The sequence below is a fragment of the Podarcis filfolensis genome, assembly GCF_964270895.1.
Source record: "Podarcis filfolensis genome assembly, chromosome: 4".
NCBI classification, from domain to species: domain Eukaryota; kingdom Metazoa; phylum Chordata; class Lepidosauria; order Squamata; family Lacertidae; genus Podarcis; species Podarcis filfolensis.
In genome coordinates, this window is record NC_139607.1 from 84,601,502 (window position 1) to 84,623,928 (window position 22,427).

General features: G+C 38.6%; 1 protein-coding gene across 1 annotated transcript in view; it reads right to left on the reverse strand.

Moving 5' to 3' along the window:
• Positions 1-22,427, reverse strand: part of DYNC2H1 (dynein cytoplasmic 2 heavy chain 1) — a 144,528-nt gene that overhangs the window by 46,793 nt on the left and 75,308 nt on the right. Inside the window, exons 66-75 of the mRNA XM_083608904.1 lie at positions 22,168-22,331; positions 19,708-19,827; positions 18,046-18,180; positions 16,688-16,831; positions 14,396-14,485; positions 8,481-8,546; positions 7,021-7,071; positions 6,141-6,218; positions 4,748-4,879; positions 1,464-1,536 (exon numbers count right to left, since the gene is read on the reverse strand). Coding sequence (XP_083465030.1) covers positions 1,464-1,536; positions 4,748-4,879; positions 6,141-6,218; positions 7,021-7,071; positions 8,481-8,546; positions 14,396-14,485; positions 16,688-16,831; positions 18,046-18,180; positions 19,708-19,827; positions 22,168-22,331 — 1,053 coding nt within the window. The remainder of the gene's footprint in view (positions 1-1,463; positions 1,537-4,747; positions 4,880-6,140; positions 6,219-7,020; positions 7,072-8,480; positions 8,547-14,395; positions 14,486-16,687; positions 16,832-18,045; positions 18,181-19,707; positions 19,828-22,167; positions 22,332-22,427) is intronic.

The window sequence follows — 22,427 nt, forward strand, 5'->3', positions numbered from 1 at the left end:
TTGAAACAAAACAATAGATCTTTGATCTATAAAATACCTTGTTATAGAAAATCATACTGCAAAAATCAGACAGTAAACTACAACAGGGTGGATACTGTCATAGATATTGACCTTCCTTTCTAGTAATGTTGAAGCTGGTGATAAAAGTGCCTGTATTGGAAACATATTACTGTAGCTAAAAATACCATAATTCAACTCTTGAGTTCATATACACAAATACTAGAGCTGAAAAGGAGGTACATTTTAGAACTTGAACACTACAAATCACACCACCTCTATTAGTAAAATGGAGAATGGTAAAAGGTACAACACTATCTTAAAAATGTACACAATCTCCAAAGAAACTCTAACACCAGCAAAAAGCAATAATAAAAAAGCAAACTCATGTGCAGAACTACTGTGTTACAACTGTCAGGCCATTTACTTGCCAGTGTTTTAAGAAACTACATCTTCCTGTTTAGTGTGTCTGATGAGCATTTTTCAGGCTTTCCTGAAAAAATCATGGGTAAGTGCACACTTAGATTCTAATGACAGATTGTTACCATGTAGAAAAATGAACAGAAAAGGCGAGAATGAGAATAGCGACAAGAGCTGCCTTTTGTACGAAGGAAAATATAAATAAAGCTGCCGCAAAAACTGGTTCATGGGCAAAAGGGGAAGGGACAGATTCCTAGGAAGAGATCCTGAGCAGACTTCAAATAATATTTTAACAATGTTTAATAACACCAGTGGAACATCAAGAATATCAATATCAATAAATTAATAATACAATAGCAGCAATAAAAAAGAATCATTTACAGGGCAGCAGACATTTAAGGATTAACAGGTTGGGGGCAAGGATGAGGAGAGAGTCCAAAAAACAAAGGGTCAAGTTTCCTGGTCCCTAGCCAATGACAGCACTAGAGATAAAATATTGGCCATGGAGGGACCAAGAATATTTGGTGGAGCCAAACACTTATTTCAAATGCAGAAGCTGCTAGAAGATAACTATGTTTAATTCAGCACATGTAATTCTAGCCATAAGCTTGCATGAGCGCTGGCCAGAGCCAGCAAGGCTGGCTAGGGAATTTGGGGGACAGGAAAGCACAGTTTTCGTTTTGCCTCTTTCTTGTGTTCTTCAGCTCAATCCCCATGTTCTAATCCTTAACCTTGAGTTTTCCACATGTAGGTATAAATGACTCTTCACATCAGACAGAATGTGGTTCTGCAGTACTATTGAATCAACTCCCCGCTTTCTCATTTTCCCTCCCACTGAGCCACTGCCTGGATTTTAGTTTTCAAAAATGGCTTCACCTGTTGCCTCAGCTACTGGATCAGAAAGAAAAATTGTATGCAGCACCTAAATGTGCATATGGTTCTCTACATAGGGATATGCATGTGCTTTGGAATATATAGTACCCATACCAGAATCAAGGCGGAATTGTTTTTTTACCTCATGTTGTTCTAAAAACCGATCAACTTACCCAGAGCTTTACATGCGAAAAGGGCCATTGCACTCTGTAGTCTATCTGGCCTGACAGCTTGAACCACAAGGACCTTGAAACAAATATAGTCATATTAAAATTCCAACATATTATCAAATATCAGTGTGCATTTTTTGATGTTAGCCTCCCTGAGCCCGGTTCCGGCTGGGAAGGGCAAGATATAAATAAAATTTATGATGATGATGATGATGATGATTACTACCACATGATTAACACAAGCGCAAGGATTCACGTTAGCACAGACGGAATTCCCTCCTCTCCTTGCCCTGCACCATCCTCCTGCTAGGGGAGGAAGAGGTAATACAAAAATCTTTAAAAGAAACTGGGTATGCTTTTTAAAATATAAGCTTTTTTTAAAAAGTAGACGAAATGACTTTCCAGATAAGTTACAAAGCTGATTTAAAATACATCAATAATTCAACGAATAAGGGAGATACAAGTTGTTATATATGTTGTTTGTTCTGTGTTATTTTGAGGTTATGATTTTTTTAAAAAATTCTGTACTTGTAGGTTCAGATTCTTGGTAATAGGAGGCACTCAATGAAAATAATTGGTGCTTGATTCAGGACAGGTAAGAGCGCAAGAGAGTTAATCTATCAAATTCTCTGCCACACGATGTGGTGATGGCAATTAAATTGGATCTTTTTTTTAAAAGGATATTGGATCTGCAAATGGGTATTAGTTATGACAACTGTAGTGGAATATTCATGTTCAGAATGCCATCGAATACCAGTTGATGGTGTATGTGGAGGACAGAAGTAATTGATTATTAACATGACTTATCAGTGTTAGTCCTGGAAAAATCTGGCTAGTCACCATGGGAGTAAAGAGACCTGGACCAGATAAATTTTAGTTTTGATACAGCAGATGTTTTTGCATCATCTCAATTCAATATAAATTCTGCAGTATTTCTAGGCTTGTCAACCAATTAAAGTATGCTTTCTGGGTGATTGACTTTTGAAGTTAAGCAACTAAAATAAACACCAATTGGTGAGCTGTTGTATAGGTGAGATTGAAAAGCATTTAATGGAAAGAGTGCTTTATTTTAATAAAATGAACAGATAATCTTCTTAAGTAGTGCCTGAATTATTTTTTTAAAGTAATTTTTAACAGTTCCATCAGCACTGATAACCTTCTCACAGGTGACAGCTCCAATTAAAATCAATTAAAATGGCAGTTTTTAATATGTGACTAATACATTAATCTATCAATTCTGTTGCTCAGTCAGTCAATGCTTCCGATTCTCTCTCTTTACAATATGGCAATCTGATGTAGCTGGTAGAAGCTGACAAAACAGCAGCACTGCAGGGGGAAAGGAAATAGCACCCACTGTAAGAACATAAGAGGAGCCCTGCTGGATCAGACCAAAGTCCCATCTAGTCCAGCATCTTGTTTTCAGAGTCATCAACCAGGTGGAAAGTCCACAAGCAGGACAGGAGTCCAACAGCACTTCTCCTCATTTGTGATTCCCAGAGGCATACTGTCAGAGGCTAAGACCTCTACCTGAGGGATAGTTTTATTCCCCAGAAGATGTAGTAGATAATAAGGCCTCCCTTTGGCCAAATTGCCACGCATACCGAGATAAGAGAGGAGGAGGGGTGAGGCAGAGACCCTGAAAACATGCAGGCAGAGCTAATCCAGTCCTCCTGCCAGTGTGTTTCCACCATTCTGACCTTACTCCTCCTCTTCTTCTCTAACCAGGTAGGTAGCAGTGACTAGGGCTGGAGGGAGGTCAGGTAAGTGATGTGCCCCCCCCCCCATTGTCTACTACTGCCTGGAAGGTGAGAAGTAACTACGGTAACTTCCTCTTATCAAAGCCCGAAATTTACCTGCACAGATGGGCTAACTCTATACAGAGTTTTGCCTAGACAATCAGGAACAGTGGCCAATCTCCTTATTATAGCCTTTTATTATAAATATATATTTGTACTTTAATAAGGCAAGCTGGATCAAAAAGTCAAAAGTAAGGATGGATTGAAAGTTTATAGTCCTTGAAAATATAATTAATTTATTTTACTTCTCGGGCAAGATCCTATCATCTTAATAATAAAAGTAGGCAGGCGGGCAGAGCACAGGCACAAGTGTGTTCTTATTTCCTTAAGTCTCATATCGTAAACCTTTTACTCCTCTCCTCACCTGGAGACAGTCTCCACCATTCCTCCTCTGACAGTCAGAAAGGAAGGGAAAAAACACAGAGAGGAGACACTTGCTTCCCAGAATTCTATGCTCTCCTGCCTCATCACCGGATGAGGTCATACCCAACCAGTGAATGGATTCAGACCTCCAAAATCTATTCTTCAGGTAAGACCAATCATACTTTCTCTTGGTGCCTGGTGTGAAAAACACAAGCTCCGTCTGGCCTTGCTACCTTTCAGACCGAGAAAAATCACTCTGCAGGCTCCAAAACATTCCCACGAGGTCCACTGTTCACATTTTCACAGGCCGATTCTGGCTTAGTAAGGTGTGAACTTGAAATAACTTTTTAAATAAGATGTTAAATAATGTCAGTGCATCAACAGTGGCTTCATCAAGAAAATCATTTTTTTTTAAGGGAATAACAATTAATTGAGGGAATGTTAAAATCGATCAATTAATTTATGGGGAGAATCAATTTCAAATTGGAAAAGGAATCAAAGGACAACAACAGACAAAAGAAACCAATCGACACACACATTCAGAGGAAAAAATAAACTTAAAAGCCCTTAAATAAACCCAAGTACTGGAATTAATACAGGGATAAAGGCACACCACTCACACCCTCATCTAATTCACAAACCACACAAATCACAGACTAACCAACAACAAAGCACCAAAGGCCAGAAACACACAAGCATTTGCCCTAGTGCCCACTTAAGTTCATAATACTTATTTCCAAAGCACCATGGAAAAATCAGGCTGATGCTAAAAAGAGGTTATACTGTCTTGGGTATTTTTATATTGTTAGTTACACTGTGAAGCTTGAATAAGTCTGCTTTGAATGAACTGTGGTCTATAGTGCTAGCCATCAGTAATTCTCTCTGTTTTATTGCTACTTGTTAAAAAAAACAACTTCAAGCCATAATAAAATTACATGTTAAAACACCAAATTTAATTTTGACGAAGTTCCATTGCAAATGGTATTTTAGCAATGACAAACTTCTTGTTTCACAAACTCACTGGTTTCAATGAGACTAAGGATGAGTAGTTTCATTGAACATGGCTGCAACGGCCACGTTTAGCTAGACTGTGGTCTAATATTTAAATAAGGAAATATCAAAGTATACCTGTTGGAAGAGTGAGATTCTGTTTGCAATAATAGACGGAAAATCTTGTTCACACATTGAACTCCGTGAGAAAGTCTGCCATAGAGGTGCATCTTGAAAGCAAATGGTCTGATACAGGTTTGGAAGAGAGATCTGAAGAACAATTGTGCAAGTTTTATATTTAACAGCAAAAAAAGTAGTGATCTATTTTTAATAGCTGAACAAGGAATAATTTGAATAAACTGTCATATAATTGCAATTGTTGAACAATCCATTCTTTGCAGCCCTTTAACAAGCTACTTAGGAGTAACTTTTTTCATTGATTTCTAAAGAAGTGCACTCATGTGGCTTATAATGTACCCAATGTGTCAAAACAATATGCCAGTTATAAGACCACTGCTAATTTAAGAATGTGGTCCCATTTACATATATGTCTAGTGAAATGAAAGCTATATCCCATGCATAATCTCACAGCATCACCAGTGATGAGGAGAAGAATTGTTCCACTGCTATAGTTTTCTATGGAAAATGTTCCATTTCTAAAAATGCATTGCTTCATAAAATTAACAACTTAGTAAATTTTTACAATACCAGTCAAACTGAAAACAGCTCAAAAGTGTGACTAACTTTCCCAGGAAATGCATGCATGCACACACACAGGCACAAATAATGCACAGCAAGTTGGCCACCAAAATTGGTATGCTGATTTAGTGCCTTCAACCGTCCCAGCACCTTAATATAAGCACCTTCTGGTGGTTCCCTCACTGCAAGAAGTTAAGTAACAGGGAACCAGGCAGAGGGCCTTCTTGGTAGTCACTCCCGCCCTGTGGAACACCCTCTCATCAGGTGTCAAGGAAATAAACAATTATTTGACTTTTAGAAGACATCTGAAGGCAGCCCTGTATAGGGAAATTTTTAATGTTTGATGTTTTATTGTGTTTTTAACATTTTGATGGGAGCCGTCCAGAATGGCTGGGGCAACACAGTCAAATGGGCAGCATATTATTATTATTATTATTATTATTATTATTATTATTCCATATTTGTATAATTTTTCTGCTAAAATATTACTTAATTAATGCAATTCATACTGTTTTGGTAAATTGAGAAATGAGGAAGCAAAACAGGGACTACAGAGAAGACATACTGAAAAGTCAAGAGTACATGTTACATATAAACATATATAACTGAACCTCAACAATACTAGATCAACTGCTGCATTATTATCTAGAAAAGGCAGGCCACTCTACAGAATGAAAATATATTATATGGGTGTGGTTTGGATGCAAGAAAGTGAGTGAAGAATTCATTTTGGAATAGTCAAATTTAAATTAACTAATCCGATCATATTAGCAAACACCAATTTTCTTAGTGTTAAACTGATTTTTGAAGAAAACGTCAACTGAAATAATACCTTTAGAGTTGCTACCGCCCATGCTCTTTCCTGTTCAATCCAAGAAGGAATCTGGTCTCTAATGCTTTTTTGGGAATCCTTAATAGAACAAGAACAGATTACTGTATTTTGAAAATGTTTCACATATGCCAGCAAGTTTTAAGGTATAGCACAGTAAAATTGAAACATTTTAACTTCCACTGGTTTCAAAGGCAGTGTTAGGCATATCTCAACCTTACTTCATTGAAATCAAAATAATTTGAAAGTGCATATTTGTTATGGAAAGGTGCAGTAGAGAAGAAGACACAATGCTGGAGTTATAAAAATGCATAATCAATAATAGCTTTTGACCATTGCTTTTCTGTATTGATTGCTTGTAATGTGCCTCAGAAATATCCACATCTTTCACTACCTGTACTCACACAGCTAAAACTGAAAACAAGTGATGTGAACATACCCTAATCACCCATGTTTTAGAGGTTTTTTGTCCTTCAATCATTCCTGAGGGGGAAGGGTTAGTTCTAATTTCAAAATGTTATCTGTGATCTCATGAGTAACACCTAGAGTATTTTCTATAGTAGGGATCTCTCTTAATAAAGCTCTTCAACATTGCTATGTCTTATGAAATCACTACAAAAGCAGTCTCCCTATGATATTTGGAATCTCAGCTTGTCTAGAGTGGTCAGAAGGAGCCACCCATGACAGGAACTTGAACTGCTGGTTTCACCCAATCAGGTACCCGCTTGGGGTTAAAGTCCGAAATTCTCATCAGCACAAAACAGTTAAAAACAAAAAAACAACAACATGTTTTTAAGGTCTGAGGACTCTGGGCCATGGAGGTATATGGCATTTGGAAGATATAGCGCACTACTTTTCATGAGAAATATCCGTTAAGACTCACAGATTTTCGTAACATGTCTCCAATGATCACACCCGTAAATGTGTCCCATTCCTATAAAATAATGAAAGAAACCCAAGTTAAAATATGCTGGAGCGTAACGTACATAATTGTAAATTCTGAAAGCCAAAAGGAAATGAGTATTACATTTTCAAAGGGACCTAAGAAATGTAATGCCCCACTTCACGTGCAACGGTGAAACATGGAAAAGCCTCAAAAAGCCCAAGCGAAATGTCACACCTCTGCTCTCCTCCTGCAGCATAGACAGGAGGAGGACTTCTCCTGAATTTAGTTAAACTATTAAAAGAATCTCAGCTTAGCACTGTGTTTGAAAGTAACCTTGGCAGAAGTCCTGGTCATGTGCAAGGAGTAGTAGTAGGGAGTGTGAGAGTGTGAAGCATCACTTGTTAAGGCTCATTCCTGGTTCAGTGTTACATGAGAACGTGACAATTATTGGCTAGCAATGACTAAAGCATATGTGCTTGGAACCCTGTAAAAGGAAGAGAGATGCGGGAAGAATTTGAAGTGCAGAGGTGGCAGGCAAGAGAGCAGCTAAACCCATCCTACATCCTGTTGATAATTTTGTTCTTAGCTACTTTCTGAGATTCCTGGATCAGGAGGTCAGTGTGAAAGAGACTAGTGGCACTGGTGACAGTTCCAGGGAACATTCGAGCTGGAACATCTATAGTACCCATTAGTCAGAGGTAGACTGCTCCTACTAGTGCTGTGAGACAATCTTCTCTCCCAACCAGGGCAGGCCTGGGATCATTGGGAAGATACCCTTCTTGCTAGTCTCAAAACCATCTATTGAGCAAGCTTAGGCCACTGAGACAAGGTCTGCCAGTTTTGTACTGCCTAAACCAGAGAAGTCTACTACATGTGGAATCACAAAGCTTATATTGCAATCGGGAAAGGAAATTATTGAAATATTTATCTCATCTTTGTTGATAAATAAACCTCTGTTTCTCTTTGCTTTCCTTAAGTACGCCTTTAGGAGTATCCCAAATAATTTCCCCCAAACACAAAGAGGACTAGTGGGAGCTATATTTGTTTCATATGTTGTTTTATACTTTGAAGCTACATGTCAATTTTTAGCCGTATATTATGTAATCACAAGTAACTTCTAAAAGATCTCACACCCATAACACACAGCTGTTCTAGCAAAATGTGGAGAGAGCTACGGGCTGATAGTGCTAAGGAATCACAAACTCTGCACACCACCATTTCATTTCGTCCTGTGGATCTCTCATATCTGGTGGCAATATTTCATCAGGCATTACAACTGTCAGAGGAACATCCACCGGGGATGTTACAAGATGTCCCGGTGTCCTTAGGGAAAGCATTGTATTTGTTATGTTTATTTTTTATTTAGCTGGGTAGCTGGAACATATTCTAGTGCTCATATTTATTTTCTGCTTATCAGATCATTCAAATGTAAAAGGAAGCATTCCTATATCACTTACATTATCTTGAAAAAGTTCAGGATGCATGCCTTTCACAAAATGCAATGCAAACATCAGTTGATCAGCCTACAATAACAAAAAGTTAGATACATTAAGGACAGTATGCTAGGCTACATTTTCTAGAAATTTAAACCCTATAATTTAGTTTTCACATATGCACAGGAACTAAAGGCAATGTTAATTATAAGACCATATATTATTTTCAAAGAACTGGCAACATACTTTGAGGGTGAAACTAGATGTAGCTCATTTTCCTTTCATCAAGCCAGTTTGGGAGTGTGGTGTGAAGGCTTTAACTCAGGCTTCCTCAACCTCAGCCCTCCAGATGTTTTGAGACTACAGTTCATAGAATCATAGAATCATAGAGTTGGAAGAGACCACAAGGGCCATCGAGTCCAACCCCCTGCCAAGCAGGAAACACCATCAGAGCACTCCTGACATATGGTTGTCAAGCCTCTGCTTAAAGACCTCCAAAGAAGGAGACTCCACCACACTCCTGGGCAGCAAATTCCACTGTTGAACAGCTCTTACTGTCAGGAAGTTCTTCCTAATGTTTAGGTGGAATCTTCTTTCTTGTAGTTTGGATCCATTGCTCCATGTCCGCTTCTCTGGAGCAGCAGAAAACAACCTTTCTCCCTCCTCTATGTGACATCCTTTTATATATTTGAACATGGCTATCATATCACCCCTTAACCTCCTCTTCTCCAGGCTAAACATGCCCAGCTCCCTTAGCCGTTCCTCATAAGGCATCGTTTCCAGTTCCCATCATCCCTGACCGCTGGTCCTGCTAGCTAGGGATTATGGGAGTTGTAGGCCAAAAACATCTGGAGGGCCGAGGTTGAGGAAGCCTGCTTTAACTCTTCGCTCCCACCATGGTCCCAATCAGAACTGCCTCACCCACTTCCTATTCATAACGAGGGGAAAGATACTGATGCCAATAAAAGCTTTCATCCCATTGTGAACAGGAGCTAAGAGTTAAGGCTTAATTCCAATTACAGCATAGTCCTTATCCAGATTACATATTCCCAATGCAGAAAGAAAAATTAAACACAACCCCAAACTATGTGACGATCATGTCTTGTTTAGCTCTTAGTCACTTCTAAGAAATATCTCTGACATGGCAGGGGTGGGATCAGAGCTTTAGGCAGAGAAGCAGCAGTCCCTCTGTTGAATGGGCTTTGGATCTGATGTAACTTTACACTAGCTTAGTTTACACCGGTGTACTTTATGCCAGCTTCTTGTGCATAGGACTGCTCTCTTTATTTCTTAAATCAAGTTTAAGAGAACATGCTATGTGATCACATGTTCCTCTCTCCCCTCTTGTGCAGATATTTTCCCCAACAGCCTTAACAGTGGCTGAACAGTTACAACAAACTAGAACCATTGGTTAATGCTAACTAAGGTTGCGTTTAATCAGAATCTGAATTGTGCTTCAAATTATTCATTTTTGTGAATAAGATCATATGCCCTATTTTAGTCTGTTACTGTTAACATGGTTACTATGTCTTTAAGTGCGGCATGCAATGATTTTGGAAATGATATGAAAGATGCAAAACAGATCTAATTAATTAATTTTGTAATGCACAAAGGCTTATAACTTTAGCTTGGAAATCTTTTAATATTGAATAGCTACAGTGTCAGTGCAGTACACAGTCTTACATTACAGCCATATATCAGCTGAAGTGAAAGGGTAATTGAACTAGCTCATTTCTGAACCAAGCAACTACATAAATCCCTAACTACTAATTTATAGTTTTTCAATGAATTCGCTTTCAGAGCTAACCAGCAGCATTTTAAATTCATCTACAGTACCCAGCTGAAACAAAGGGTCAGATGCAGCAATGTTGATGATATAAAGCACCATCATAACAAAAGCAAATGGTAATAATTCATTTTGATATCACAAAATTATATGTTTAACCTTCCATTCATCTTCTACTCTTCAGGGGAGATTTTGAAAACAAGAAATCTCTCATACACCATATATTATGAAGCGCTTGGAATGTGCTATTTCATTCAACTTCTGTGGTAATGCAAAGTCATATAACATGCTGACAACATATGGAAGACACCAGTGTAACTATTTAGGTTGGTGAAGAAAAACTCCAGTCTTCCAAAAGCACAGTTATTGTGCAACCCCATTCCATTCAAGGGGACTAGAACAGAGGACAGTGGACTTGGTGCAAAGACGGGGATAATGAACAACAGCAGCCTCCTTAGACAGTCTTAGCTACTGAACCGAAAAGCTTGCTTTCAATTGTTGGGGTAGCTTGAGGTTTTCTTCTGACAGATGCTAATAACGAAAAAATTAATCTAGAAAATAAATAAAAATACATTGAAGAATATGTTTAAGGATTAGCTGTCCACCAAAAGAAATCACACCAGCAAAAGTGATGAGCAGCTCCAGAAATTGCTAGATGAACCTAAGCATTTAAATCTTGTTTGAAATTGCCTTGGTTGCCCTGATATATGAACTACACTTCAAGAGGCAGGAGAGTGAAGCTCTGTTGCTTCTACTGTATCAATTATTGGCTTTGGATACTAGCAACAATAGTATCCTTCTGGGAAGGTTCTTGCAACTGGGAATTGGATGGCTCTATTGGTTGCATCCTACCTGGAGAGGCTGTTTCAGAGAACGGTAAAAGAGTTGGAGAGTTCTGCCTGTGAAATTTATGCTACTTGCTTCTGCAGGGCTCATTCTTGTTCCCCCTACTATTTAACATGTGCATGAAATGATTGAGTGATTTGTCACTTGATAATTTGTTTAAAATATATATATATGCATTTTTACAACTTATATATGCATCATACAATATTCATCATTTATCTCTTATCCTCAGACTTCCCAGTCCATCTCTCCATGGCATTCTAGGTTGTATTTTGTTGGCTGCATATTCTATTATTCCATCCATTTTCATCTCAAATCTTCCTTTATTTAGTTTTATCTGCTGCTCATATGTTCATTCCTACTTATAGGTTAAATTGACTATTATACCCTCTAAGATATTCTTCAAAGAACTTCCACTCATCTCTTATCCATGGCTCATCCTTATTTCTTAATTTCGCGGTCATAGTTACTAATTCTGTGTATTCTATCAATTTATTCTGCCAAATTTATTTCCATTTTTTCGCATAAAACACTCTAGCTGTGGTGGTCGCATACAAAAAGAAACTGAGTGCCTTTTCCAGGATATCATTACTTGTTATTCCTAATAGAAATGCCTCAGGTCTTTTGGGAAATGTGATCTTAAGTACTGTATCTTTTTTTTTAATTCTGTATGATGTCACCTGAAAATCTGGTGTAAAATGTAATCAATGTGTGAATTGGTTTAAATTATATGTGTGTGTGTGTGTGTGTGTGTGTGTGAGCTCATCTTTCATGATACAAATTCTTCCAAAACAGCTTGTACGTAACATAAAATACCTCAATAAAATTACAGTAAAACAGTATTAAAGCCCTCAAAATCCTTCCCATAGGACAGTTGGCAGCAGATTGTTCAGAGAGGGAGAGGGCTAGTTCAGGTAGAAACTGGGGTTATCATCACTTGCCTCTCTCCCCCCCAGAATTATTCCTATAGACCAGGGGTGGCCAACTCCCAAGAGACTGTGATCTACTCACAGAGTTAAAAACTGGCGGTGATCTACCCCCTTTTGGGGGGTTCACGTCTAAATTGTTGAGCTTTTTTTAGGAAGGGAAGCCCTGTTTTCTGGGGTTCAAGTCAAAGTTGTTGAGCTTCTTTGGGGGGATCCGGTGATCTACCAGTTGATCACGATCTACTTGTTGAACGTGCCTGCTATAGACAGTTGGTGGTAGGTAGCCCTGTGGGCAAAGGGCAATCCAGGTGACAGAGGCTCTGAGGTTTTATTAACTTGCTTTCCAGCTGGAACAGAACTAGGCATCACAAATGTTATTATATGTGGGGCCTTCTTTGAAGACAGCTTGGAAAATCCAGTCACTGCTAGGCTGCTAACTGGGACTGCGTATCCAAATTATATCTCATCTGTGTTAAAAGCATAACTGGTTTTTGGTCGATTTCCAAGCTCAATTCAAAGTGTTGGTGTTGACCAATCTGCCCAATCACTGAAATCATCACCTGAGGCTCTTTCTAGATTCTGTGCCATCCGAGATAAGGTGAGTAGTGACTGGAGAGAAAGCCTTTTCAACTGTGGCAGTCCCTCTTTGCAATGCTCTTCCCAGGACAGCTTGCCTGGCAGCTATTAATGGCATTTCAGTGCTAGGCAAAGAGCTTTTCTTTGGTTTCCCAGACTTTGTAGATGTTTTGATCTCTTGTAGGGTTTTATTATGTGCCATTTTCAGTGCTTTTATGAACACATTTTCGTGTGTGGTATTGCTTTATTTCCATTAAATAAAATATTACTCTGCATTTCATTGCTGAAGGAACAATTAAAAAATACACAATAAAGATAGCTGAGTCTTGTACACACTACACTAGCTCTACAATATAGCCAATGAAATACATAAATAAGTATTTAGTTTTATTAAATGAATGATTTGCCTTGCATCATTTGTTATGTATAATCTTTTTCCGGGGGGGAATTTGTTCATTAGAGCTCAATGAAGCCTCTGCATGTACTCTGACTGTGAATACAATCTAAAAACTGTATGCTTATTTTAACCATAGTAGATACAACCACTTCACTCTTTTCAAAGTGAGTAATTGGGCAGTCCACTGGAAAAATATGTGCTGCATAGTCTGTTACAAAACAGGTCAATCATTTTTCAGTGCCAGGTAATTCCCTTTCAGCCTATAGTGTCATGCATACAAAATTATGTGTTCCCTCTGTTCTCAGAAAGGTTATGGTCATGCAAGAAGCATTCCTGTGCAATAATGCTTCCTAGTGAACTAAGCCAATAATGAAAACCCACTGCTCATTCACCAAAATGGTTCTCAAATAATAAGGTACCACTCTGTGGCGATACTGTGCATGAAGCTATCCTGTTTGGGACTCTCACCCTTGACATAAGGCAATCTGGAGAACGAGTTCCTAAGTGATGAATGCAAGTTTCCACTAAGGCCTGGAGTGGTTCCAGTGTGTATGATGGCTATATCTTCCCACAAATTCAACTACAGTCCAGATGTTTGTTCCTTCCCCATCTGACACAGGACCTGTCACAATGTTGCCCCAAGGTACCCTTCAGTATGTGTCTGGGGGTACAGTGCAGTGCATTGTGTGCTAATGTGAAGAACTGGTCAAAGATGCATAGGTATAAATCAATTGGTGGGGCAGCACAGGATGAGGTGAAAGCAGCTCCTGCCCCTGATCAAGGTTTCCAGCTTCCTTCCAGCAAGGGTTTTTTATAGGACAGGTTATATATACCCTTTTCTACTAAGTTCTATTTTGTTAGAAAAGGCAGAGAAAGTGGGCTGCATCAGTTCTGGGGTGTCAGAAGGGGCTGATATGTTGCTCAGTACAAGAGTTCCTCTATATTACAGCATACAACGATACCAGGATCCAGTACGACTCAAGAGATTGATGATTTTATGAACTAAGGCAATGTGCCCTTAATAAAAAAGAGTTATCAGTAAAGCCATAAGTGAATCCTGAAAGAACATTGTTTGTTTTGGGTACCATTCCTTTCCTTCTTTTTCCAAATACTGGTGTTTCTGAAGTTAATGGTGTCCCAGTGCTGTAATAAGGCAATAGTCCCAAGGTGAGCAAAAAGGCTGTTTATAAAGAAGGAAACTCATTTGTTCTGCCAAACAAGGCAAAAAGCTGCTGTGTACAGCTCTCATGAGTAAAAAGCAAATACCTCTTACTAACAAATAAGCAAATTTTAGCATTATTCTGTATCTACTGATCCATATATTCAAGCGCGCCAAGCTATGGCTGCAGTGGGAATATAATTTCACATTCAGTACTGTGAATCAGTGCAGAGGAAAATAAAATCTTACCTTAAACAAACAGCGACAGACATATTCATATACCATGTGTTTTAAGGAGCTGATAAGAGACTTGATTCTTTCTTCTGTATTTCCCAAGTCCTGAAAATAATGGTTAATAATAATAATAATTTATTTGTACTCTACCTATCTGACTGGGTTGCCAGTTAAAATGTTAACTATCACTTTACAGATAAAAACCTATTTCAAGGAACTCAAATATCGCTGGTGTGCTATATTGTCAACCTACGGAAATTGTGTATGTATACCAAGCAATAGGCTCCCCCTACAATCAGCAAGCATCTACTTCAGGCTTCCTCAAACTCGGCTCTCCAGATGTTTTTGGCCTACAACTCCCATGATGCTTAGCTAGCAGGACCAGTGGTCAGGGATGAAGGGAATTGTAGTCTCAAAACATCTAGAGGGCTGAGTTTGATCTACTTCATTCAGAGAAGTAATTTAAACATGTCAGCAGTAACATTGGGCTGAGAGAAGCTTGCCTGGGTATGGCCTACCAGAGAGGAGTACTACCATAACAGATTATACAAACTTTTCAGAACACAATGTACAATTAAATACTGGAAAAATCTACCTGGACTCTCAAAGTTAGTTAGTTGGCAATATGAAGGAGGTTAGTTGGCAATATGAACTAAGCCTGTTTTGGAACCTTTTCCATTTACAATCCTTAAGTATTTTAAGCCTGTATACTATTTTAATTGATCTGTTTTACACTAATTCAATGGACCCATCAGGAAGAATTCATCCAAGTAAGCTGTGTCCTTTGATACTCTTTTTTCCTGAAATTGGGAGGTTGGCTCATCATGCTTGAATCTTATTCTTCCTGCTCAGAGACAGAAATAAAGACTTGCATGCAGAAGCAGATGGTGTGCTGAGTCTGCCCCACACATTTGACCTTATCCAGCTGAGTCAATGCAGCATACTAGGATGGAGAGGAGAAGAAGAATGGTAGTAGCAAGGCTGGCCCACCACAGTGCAAAGGCATTGGTGGAGTCAACCACAAGCTCCATGCCAACCCCACCACCATCCTGTTCCTCCCCTCCGCCAGCATGGTATGCCGTAGGGACCCAGCTGGATGGAGGTCAGGTGGGTGGCACAACCCCATCATGTTGTGGTCTGGTGCTTACATGTACATTCTATTGATTTCAGGATTCCTTAGACTCTGGACTTCGGCTTCCTAAATCTAAGAATTGAGGTTCTTGTAAAACTGCCCCTTTGTTTCCCTGCCACACCAAAGCATTGCGATAAGCAAGCTGGGCTCGCGAAAGCTCCCATGGGAAGTAGTGGCATGGGCGCAACACCCTGAATGCTTTTTGTGCTGCACCTGTATTAACAAGCCACAGTTAACGTGCATTAAAGCAAGATAAATACTTGTAAGACTGAATCCAAGACTGCATCTTCAAAGAAACTCGTCGGAGCAAGTGCTTTGCAGAATGTCACTAATGGCAGCTTACATAAAATAAAATAAAATTCAGGGGAATTTCAGTAGAAACTGAAAACATGCTCACGCACAAGTTTTGTAGCAATTTGGGTCTTCCTTTGATAGAGTGTTTAACACTTTATCTTCCTAAGAAAAAGTGCTCTGAGTAAAAAGGAGTTGAACTGATTATTGGGAACATTGCCCCTTGCTGGTCCCATGCTGCCTCACCATGCCGATTTAACCTTGACTAACTGAAAGATGCATTATGCCTTCACAGTCCTAACTTCATAGTATCCTGGGTCTTCAAAAGTCTCCCATTACAGCTGCTGTTAACTTTGATTTGATAACATATGAGCAACTTCAAAAAAAACCCTTTGAAGCATGATGCCCCATTCTGACAAATACAAAAATAATTTGCTTTATTTGCAAATTAGCTAATAACTGGAGATCACGTATTTACATAAAATTCATCTTAATATCCTCATCTGAACTTGCTTTTTAGAATTTATTACCTTTGCATCCAAGAACCTTTAGAGATACAGTATTTTATTAAGACGTTCTCTGGGAAGATTCTGCAGTTCCCATAGGACAGAATTTCTCTTTATTCATACCCTGACAGTACAATGTATGCCACGTAATACTGCCAGTATTAATTTTATGTTCTTATTTAAAATATCCAAAGTACTTAGACATTTTGTGCTACCATTAATAAGTGCTTTCCCCCTTATTTCTTTCCTTTTCCTTTCCAATTTATTTCAAACAGCCCTATTCCTAGGACTTGAGGCAAGTAACAATTTAAAAGCAATACATATATAAAACTCTAAAAATAAATAACACGTTGCCTGCTTCAGAATAATGGCACATACCAGTTCACTTTGTAGGGCCCTTTGAAAAAGTCTTAGGAAAGAAGCCAAGCTAAAGCGGTACATGTTATTAATTTTGGACAAGTCAGAGATAATAAAGTACATCTTGCTGGCACTTTCTGCCAGAGGGAGATAGGCATCCCTTTCCTAAGAAAAAAGAAGAGTTAGCATTAGAATGCTACCGCCATCTACTGGTCACAAAAAAATAAATTCATTTCTAACAAAATACGTAAAGATATATACAGTACAGTAGTCCTGCACATTGTAAGGCATACTATATGATCCCTCATTCTTATATACATTTCAATAAAATTTTGCAAACTTAAAATATATTTCACAAATGCTCAACTGTAAAACTGGGAAAGAAAGCAAGTGATGATGAATCTGCAAGAGAGAAAAAAACTAAATGGAGCTTAACATTGAGCAAGGAGACGGGGGATTTCCAAGAGGGACGCAAACCTATCTGCAAATTCCTGGCAGTTTCAAAAGCCATCTATTATTTGGCATAACTGCCTAGTGTAGCATGATGAACAAGTGAAATGTCCTACCGGCTCCACTACAAACCCTTCGATACATCTAGAATTGGATTTGCATCTGTGTATTAAGCCACTGAAGTTCTTTGAAAATAACTTCAGAACACTGAGTTTGTGGGTAAAATTTATTCCATAAATACTCTAGTTTGCATGTCCTACTGAAAATAAGTCTAGGCATGTGTAACTACAATAATAACACATCTCCCCTGTTCATCTCTACCTCCTTTCCCTTTCACATCATCTTGTTGTGTTGAATTTAAAAAGTTAGTCACTAACATGTATGCAAATTTAATTTGTGACGTATCAGGGAGCCAGTCATAGAAGTCATATACCTTTAACGGCCTTCTGTTCACCAAAGTATACCCAAACTTAAGAGATAAAATTTCAGTCCAAGAACACAAAAATGTCTCTGCTAGTGACTGAAGACATCAGAAAAGATGTGTTCATTCCACAGTTTGAGAATTTCAGTTACATCACCTGACTTGGCACTGGTGAAGGTAGAGAAAACAGTGTCCAGCTTAATATATGAATGAATAAGCCACTGCTTTCAATGGATGAATGAATCACCCTGCTGAACTCTGTCAATGAAATCACAGTGACATAGCAGGGCCAAGCACAATTCTGAGCTGGATGGTGCCCTATGTCTCTTTCTTGTGAAATAAAATATTATTACTAGATATCTGTAATTGAAATAGTTCTATCAAGCAATGTAAGATATACTAACAGACTGCAGAATTAGGGCCAAGTTAATCAAATAGGAGCTATTATAAAATATTTTACTTAGCAAAAGTGCACCCAAATAAAACAAGTATAAGGAAGCCAAGTTACCTGATCGAGAGAAATCTGAAGTCTATGAAATTCAACAAGTGATTCTTGGATTAGAGCGCTACTTGCTTTTGTCTGATTCAAGGATTCAATCAGATCTTTATTTTCAAGTATATTTCCCTGAGAGGTTGCAAGTGTCTGCAGGGAGGAAAAAGAGTTCAGTTTCCTTATAACTGGGCAATTTTAAGGAAAAGTGAGGTGTATATATGGAATATGTGGCAATACTTTAAAAATTAGAGAGATGCTGATGAACTCTAAGTATGCATTACATTTCTTGAATGCTGGAACCAGGCTACCCTACCCTTCCATCCTAGTCACAGCATTTCATTCACTTATTGCCAATTCACATTAAAATGAATTTGGGTATGCTCCTGAACTCATTTTGAAATTGGATTTTATTAGTCACACAGCTTTCTCATCATCTCTAAATCTGGGTTTTCACGTTAAGTTTGAACAAGCCCTGATAGGGGCTTGAACTGATAGGGTTCAATGAGTAAAATTGCAATGATTTATTGACATATTCCAAGAATATACATGAATCTGCTGTGATTTTAAATGAGTTATTGACGTAGTCAATGAAATGCTTCACTAATGATCAACTAGGTAATTTTTAAGAAGTCATCATGCACAGATATGGATTGTGTTATTAATCCACAGGTAATGAGGCATGCCTGAGAAACTCTACATAAAAAGATGAAAAAGGACCTCTACACTTTCAATCTTACACAGCATATAATGTGTTTGCAACTGTATCAGTTATACAGTGGTACCTCGGGTTTCAAACATCTCTGTTGACAAACGTTTTGAAATTCGAACACTATAAACCTGGAAGTAAATGCTTCCGCTTTCGAACGCACCTCGGAAGTCGAACTTCCGAGGCAGCTTCCTGTTTGAGTTTTCCATATTGAGTTTTGAGACTTCCGTATTGAGTTTTTGATTTTTGAACATTTTGGAAGTCAAACGGTCTTCCAGAACAGATCACGCTTGAAAACCAAGGTACCACTGCAGAAGAATTTTCTGAAGGAAGAAAAAAACTGCTGATCTGAAAGTGTTTTTCATCCTTTCCTAAAGAAAAGCTTTCAAATTTAGCACTCTCTCATTCTAAGCAGGCATAGGGAACATCCAGCCCACAGTCCTAATTAGGTCCATCAGGCCTCCCCATCTGGCTCACAATACCATTTCAGCCAAGCCATGCCCACCTGCCCTATACCTGATATCTTCAAAAGCCCCTTTAAAAACACTGTCTTGCCCAGGGGCTTCTGAAAACCTGACAATTAGCTGCACAAAACAGTACCTTGAAAGGGCTTCTGGAGACCTTATAAGGCAAAAAGGTCACCTGATATCATTGCAACATCAAGTGACTGGCAGGTGGACGGCTCTAGGCCACTTTCTGCTCCATATATAAGCTTGATTCCACATCCCCTTTTCCTTATGCATTGTTCCAGAGCACTGTGCAGCCTTTAGAAGCAACTTTCCAATGTTAAGACTGTTGTTCTTTCTCCCCAACTCCCCCCAAGCAAGCAATCCATATTCTATGGCAAGCTGGCCTAAAATAGTTATAGTCATCAGATATTTAAACATATTTCTGGCAGTAACGATCTTCTAAGTCTGTTGTTGTCTTTCATACAGAAACTCCTAAATAAATGCAGCCCATCTACGTTTTACCTCCAAAAGTGATTCTTCAAGTTTTGCTAATTGTATCTTCTTATCTTCTTCCTGCTGTAACAATTTTGTCTTCTGTTCTTCCAAATCTGGTTTTTCATGTTGAATAGTCAAAGCTAGAAGCTGGCAGGTAATTAGTGAGATGTCAGAAGAGAATATCACAAGCACTGGAGACGACGGAATTTTCAAGCAATGGTTTATCACAGAAATGAGAGGAATCCTGGAGGTTTGGTGTTTCATTTTGTTTTTAGCAGCCCGACTGCACAAATGGCTCGTGTTAAGCTTGTGAGTCACTACGATTCTATTCTTTATGTACTGTTAGCAATACAGGTCCCCACTATCTTCACTTGTGCATTTATTATAATTTATAGTAAAATACAGGATTTTACATTAATCTCTCTTGAATTTCATCTTGCTGGTTTTGATCCAGTGGTTCGGCCTGTTAGTATCCTTTTGTTCTGATTTTCTGATAAAATCAAGATATTTGCTTTTTCAACACTGGTTTGGGTCCAAAAGGTGCTGTTTGTATTAACTGAAAGGTATTTCTATATGTTATAATGGACTCTGTGTGTCTTCCTACTTTTGAGCATTAGGAGAAGTCAAATCCACTTGAGTCCATTGCAACACCACAGGATAAAGGCACTTTACTCCCCCAAACTTGCTCCCACTCAATACTATTGATTCCCTTGCCCTTCTCAGATACTGTGCCTATCCTACACTACTACAGAGAGCTCTCCAACCCTGAGGCAGATTTTTGGGTATTGTAGGGGACTACAGTGAGGAAGAGAAGGGACAGAAGCTCCTCTGATTTCACCACTTATGGCTCTCCTAATCTAAAACACACTATTCAAGTTTTCAGTGAAAATGAATTGAATGTAATGGTAGCCACTGAAGCTCTGTTCTTTTCTAGATTCATACACGCAAATGTACCAAACACAAAGAGATGTCTGGTTTATTAATATATTTTGTTTATCATTAACATGAAAAATGTTATCCCGAGACAATGTTTTTCATTCATTGCTTGGCTTATCAGTCACATAAATAAGCAAATTAATATCCATTGTTAGCACCAACAAGAGCACAATAAAATGAATGAGAGAATAATCCAGCACTATTTGCTGCTTCTCCACCATTAGTCTACTCTAAACTGACCTTAAATAATTTTGATTTCTTATACGCGTTAGACATATTTCAACTATATTGCCTTGGCCCAGAGCCCTGTGGTTGTTCCAACAGGTTTCTATGTGACTGGGGTGTAACACTCATTTAAACAGAAGAAAGAAGGACATTTTATAAGCAGGGGAACTCTATATGTGAATCAGAACCCACAAAAATAATTGGACTATAAAGACTTTAAGCGTAACTTCCTAGTCCACAGAATCCAACTCAGCCCAGTGATTCAGATGGATTCTCACCCCCTGTTTTTCAGTATTAAGTACAGTAAGTTGCACACATTAAACTTTTGCACATTCAGCTTTGAGTGCATGGGAAAAAAAATTAATTAAAAGGGAGTGGAAAGGAGGCAGGGTTCTGGGGGGAAATGGCATTGGCAATCCTACTGGCCATTGAACCCCATGTGTTTTTACTCTTCATAATTTTGGCTTTAGGCACAATCTCCAAAATGTAACCCTCATATAAACTGCATGTTATTGTATACCTTTCTCACAAGATGTTTTCTATTATAATGGAACTTTCTAATCTAACCACTTAAGGACATGTTAATTAAAGTGAGAATATTTTTTTCTCTGTGGAGATTGCCAGCTGTGCAAGAGTGCTAAAAGGGATTAACGCACCATGAGGAATGTTGCAGAAAAATAGCCACTCATTGTGTTTTGATCCAAACACTGCCTGCGGCTTCTTTATTACAATCATGTAGGGAGAAAGAGCCTAACAACTGAGGGCCACAAGCTGCTCGGCCCTAAGCAGAGAATGCCATGCTTATACAGTGGTACCTCGGGTTACATACGCTTCAGGTTACATACTCCGAGAGAGCAGAAATTGTGCTCCGGCGGTGCGGTGGCAGCAGGAGGCCCCATTAGCTAAAGTGGTCTTCAGGTTAAGAACGGACCTCCAGAACAAATTAAGTACGTAACCAGAGGTACTACTGTATAGGGAAAAAACCCACTAACATGCTTCCCTATATCAGAGCACAATGTGTTTTTGGCACTAGCTCAAAAAATGTTCATCAACATAAGCGCTATCATTGTGGTTACAGAACCACCTGTATGTTCTCAGAATCTTCTCATTTTCTTCATCACCCATCCCATCTCCTTGTCACAAAGCAGAGGTTGATCAAAGTTTAGGTGTGGCCGTTTTTCCTTTACAGGTTTTTTTGATACAAGTATTAATACTGTACAAAAGGGCCTCTCAGGGAAAGAAATCAGGATCTTCCACGAGTGGTATAAAGCCCTGTGTCTTTAGGTTAAAATGAAGAGTATCATTCCTGGAGATATGAATGCCTACCTGCCCTCTTAAGCCACTCCGTGTTATTGTAAAGTTAACCTCTGTAACAATGGAAGCTGCATCAGGTGGAATGTCAGGATTTGGGTTTCGGGTTGATAGAAACAGGCGGAATTCTTCGTTATAGTCAATTATTTTGTCACCTATTTGTACAACGTATCGAGGACCTGTGGGAGGAAAACATACCAAGATGAACCATTTTTTAAAAAGTGTTACATGCTCAGTATTATCTAATAATTATTATAATAATTAACATAAAATCA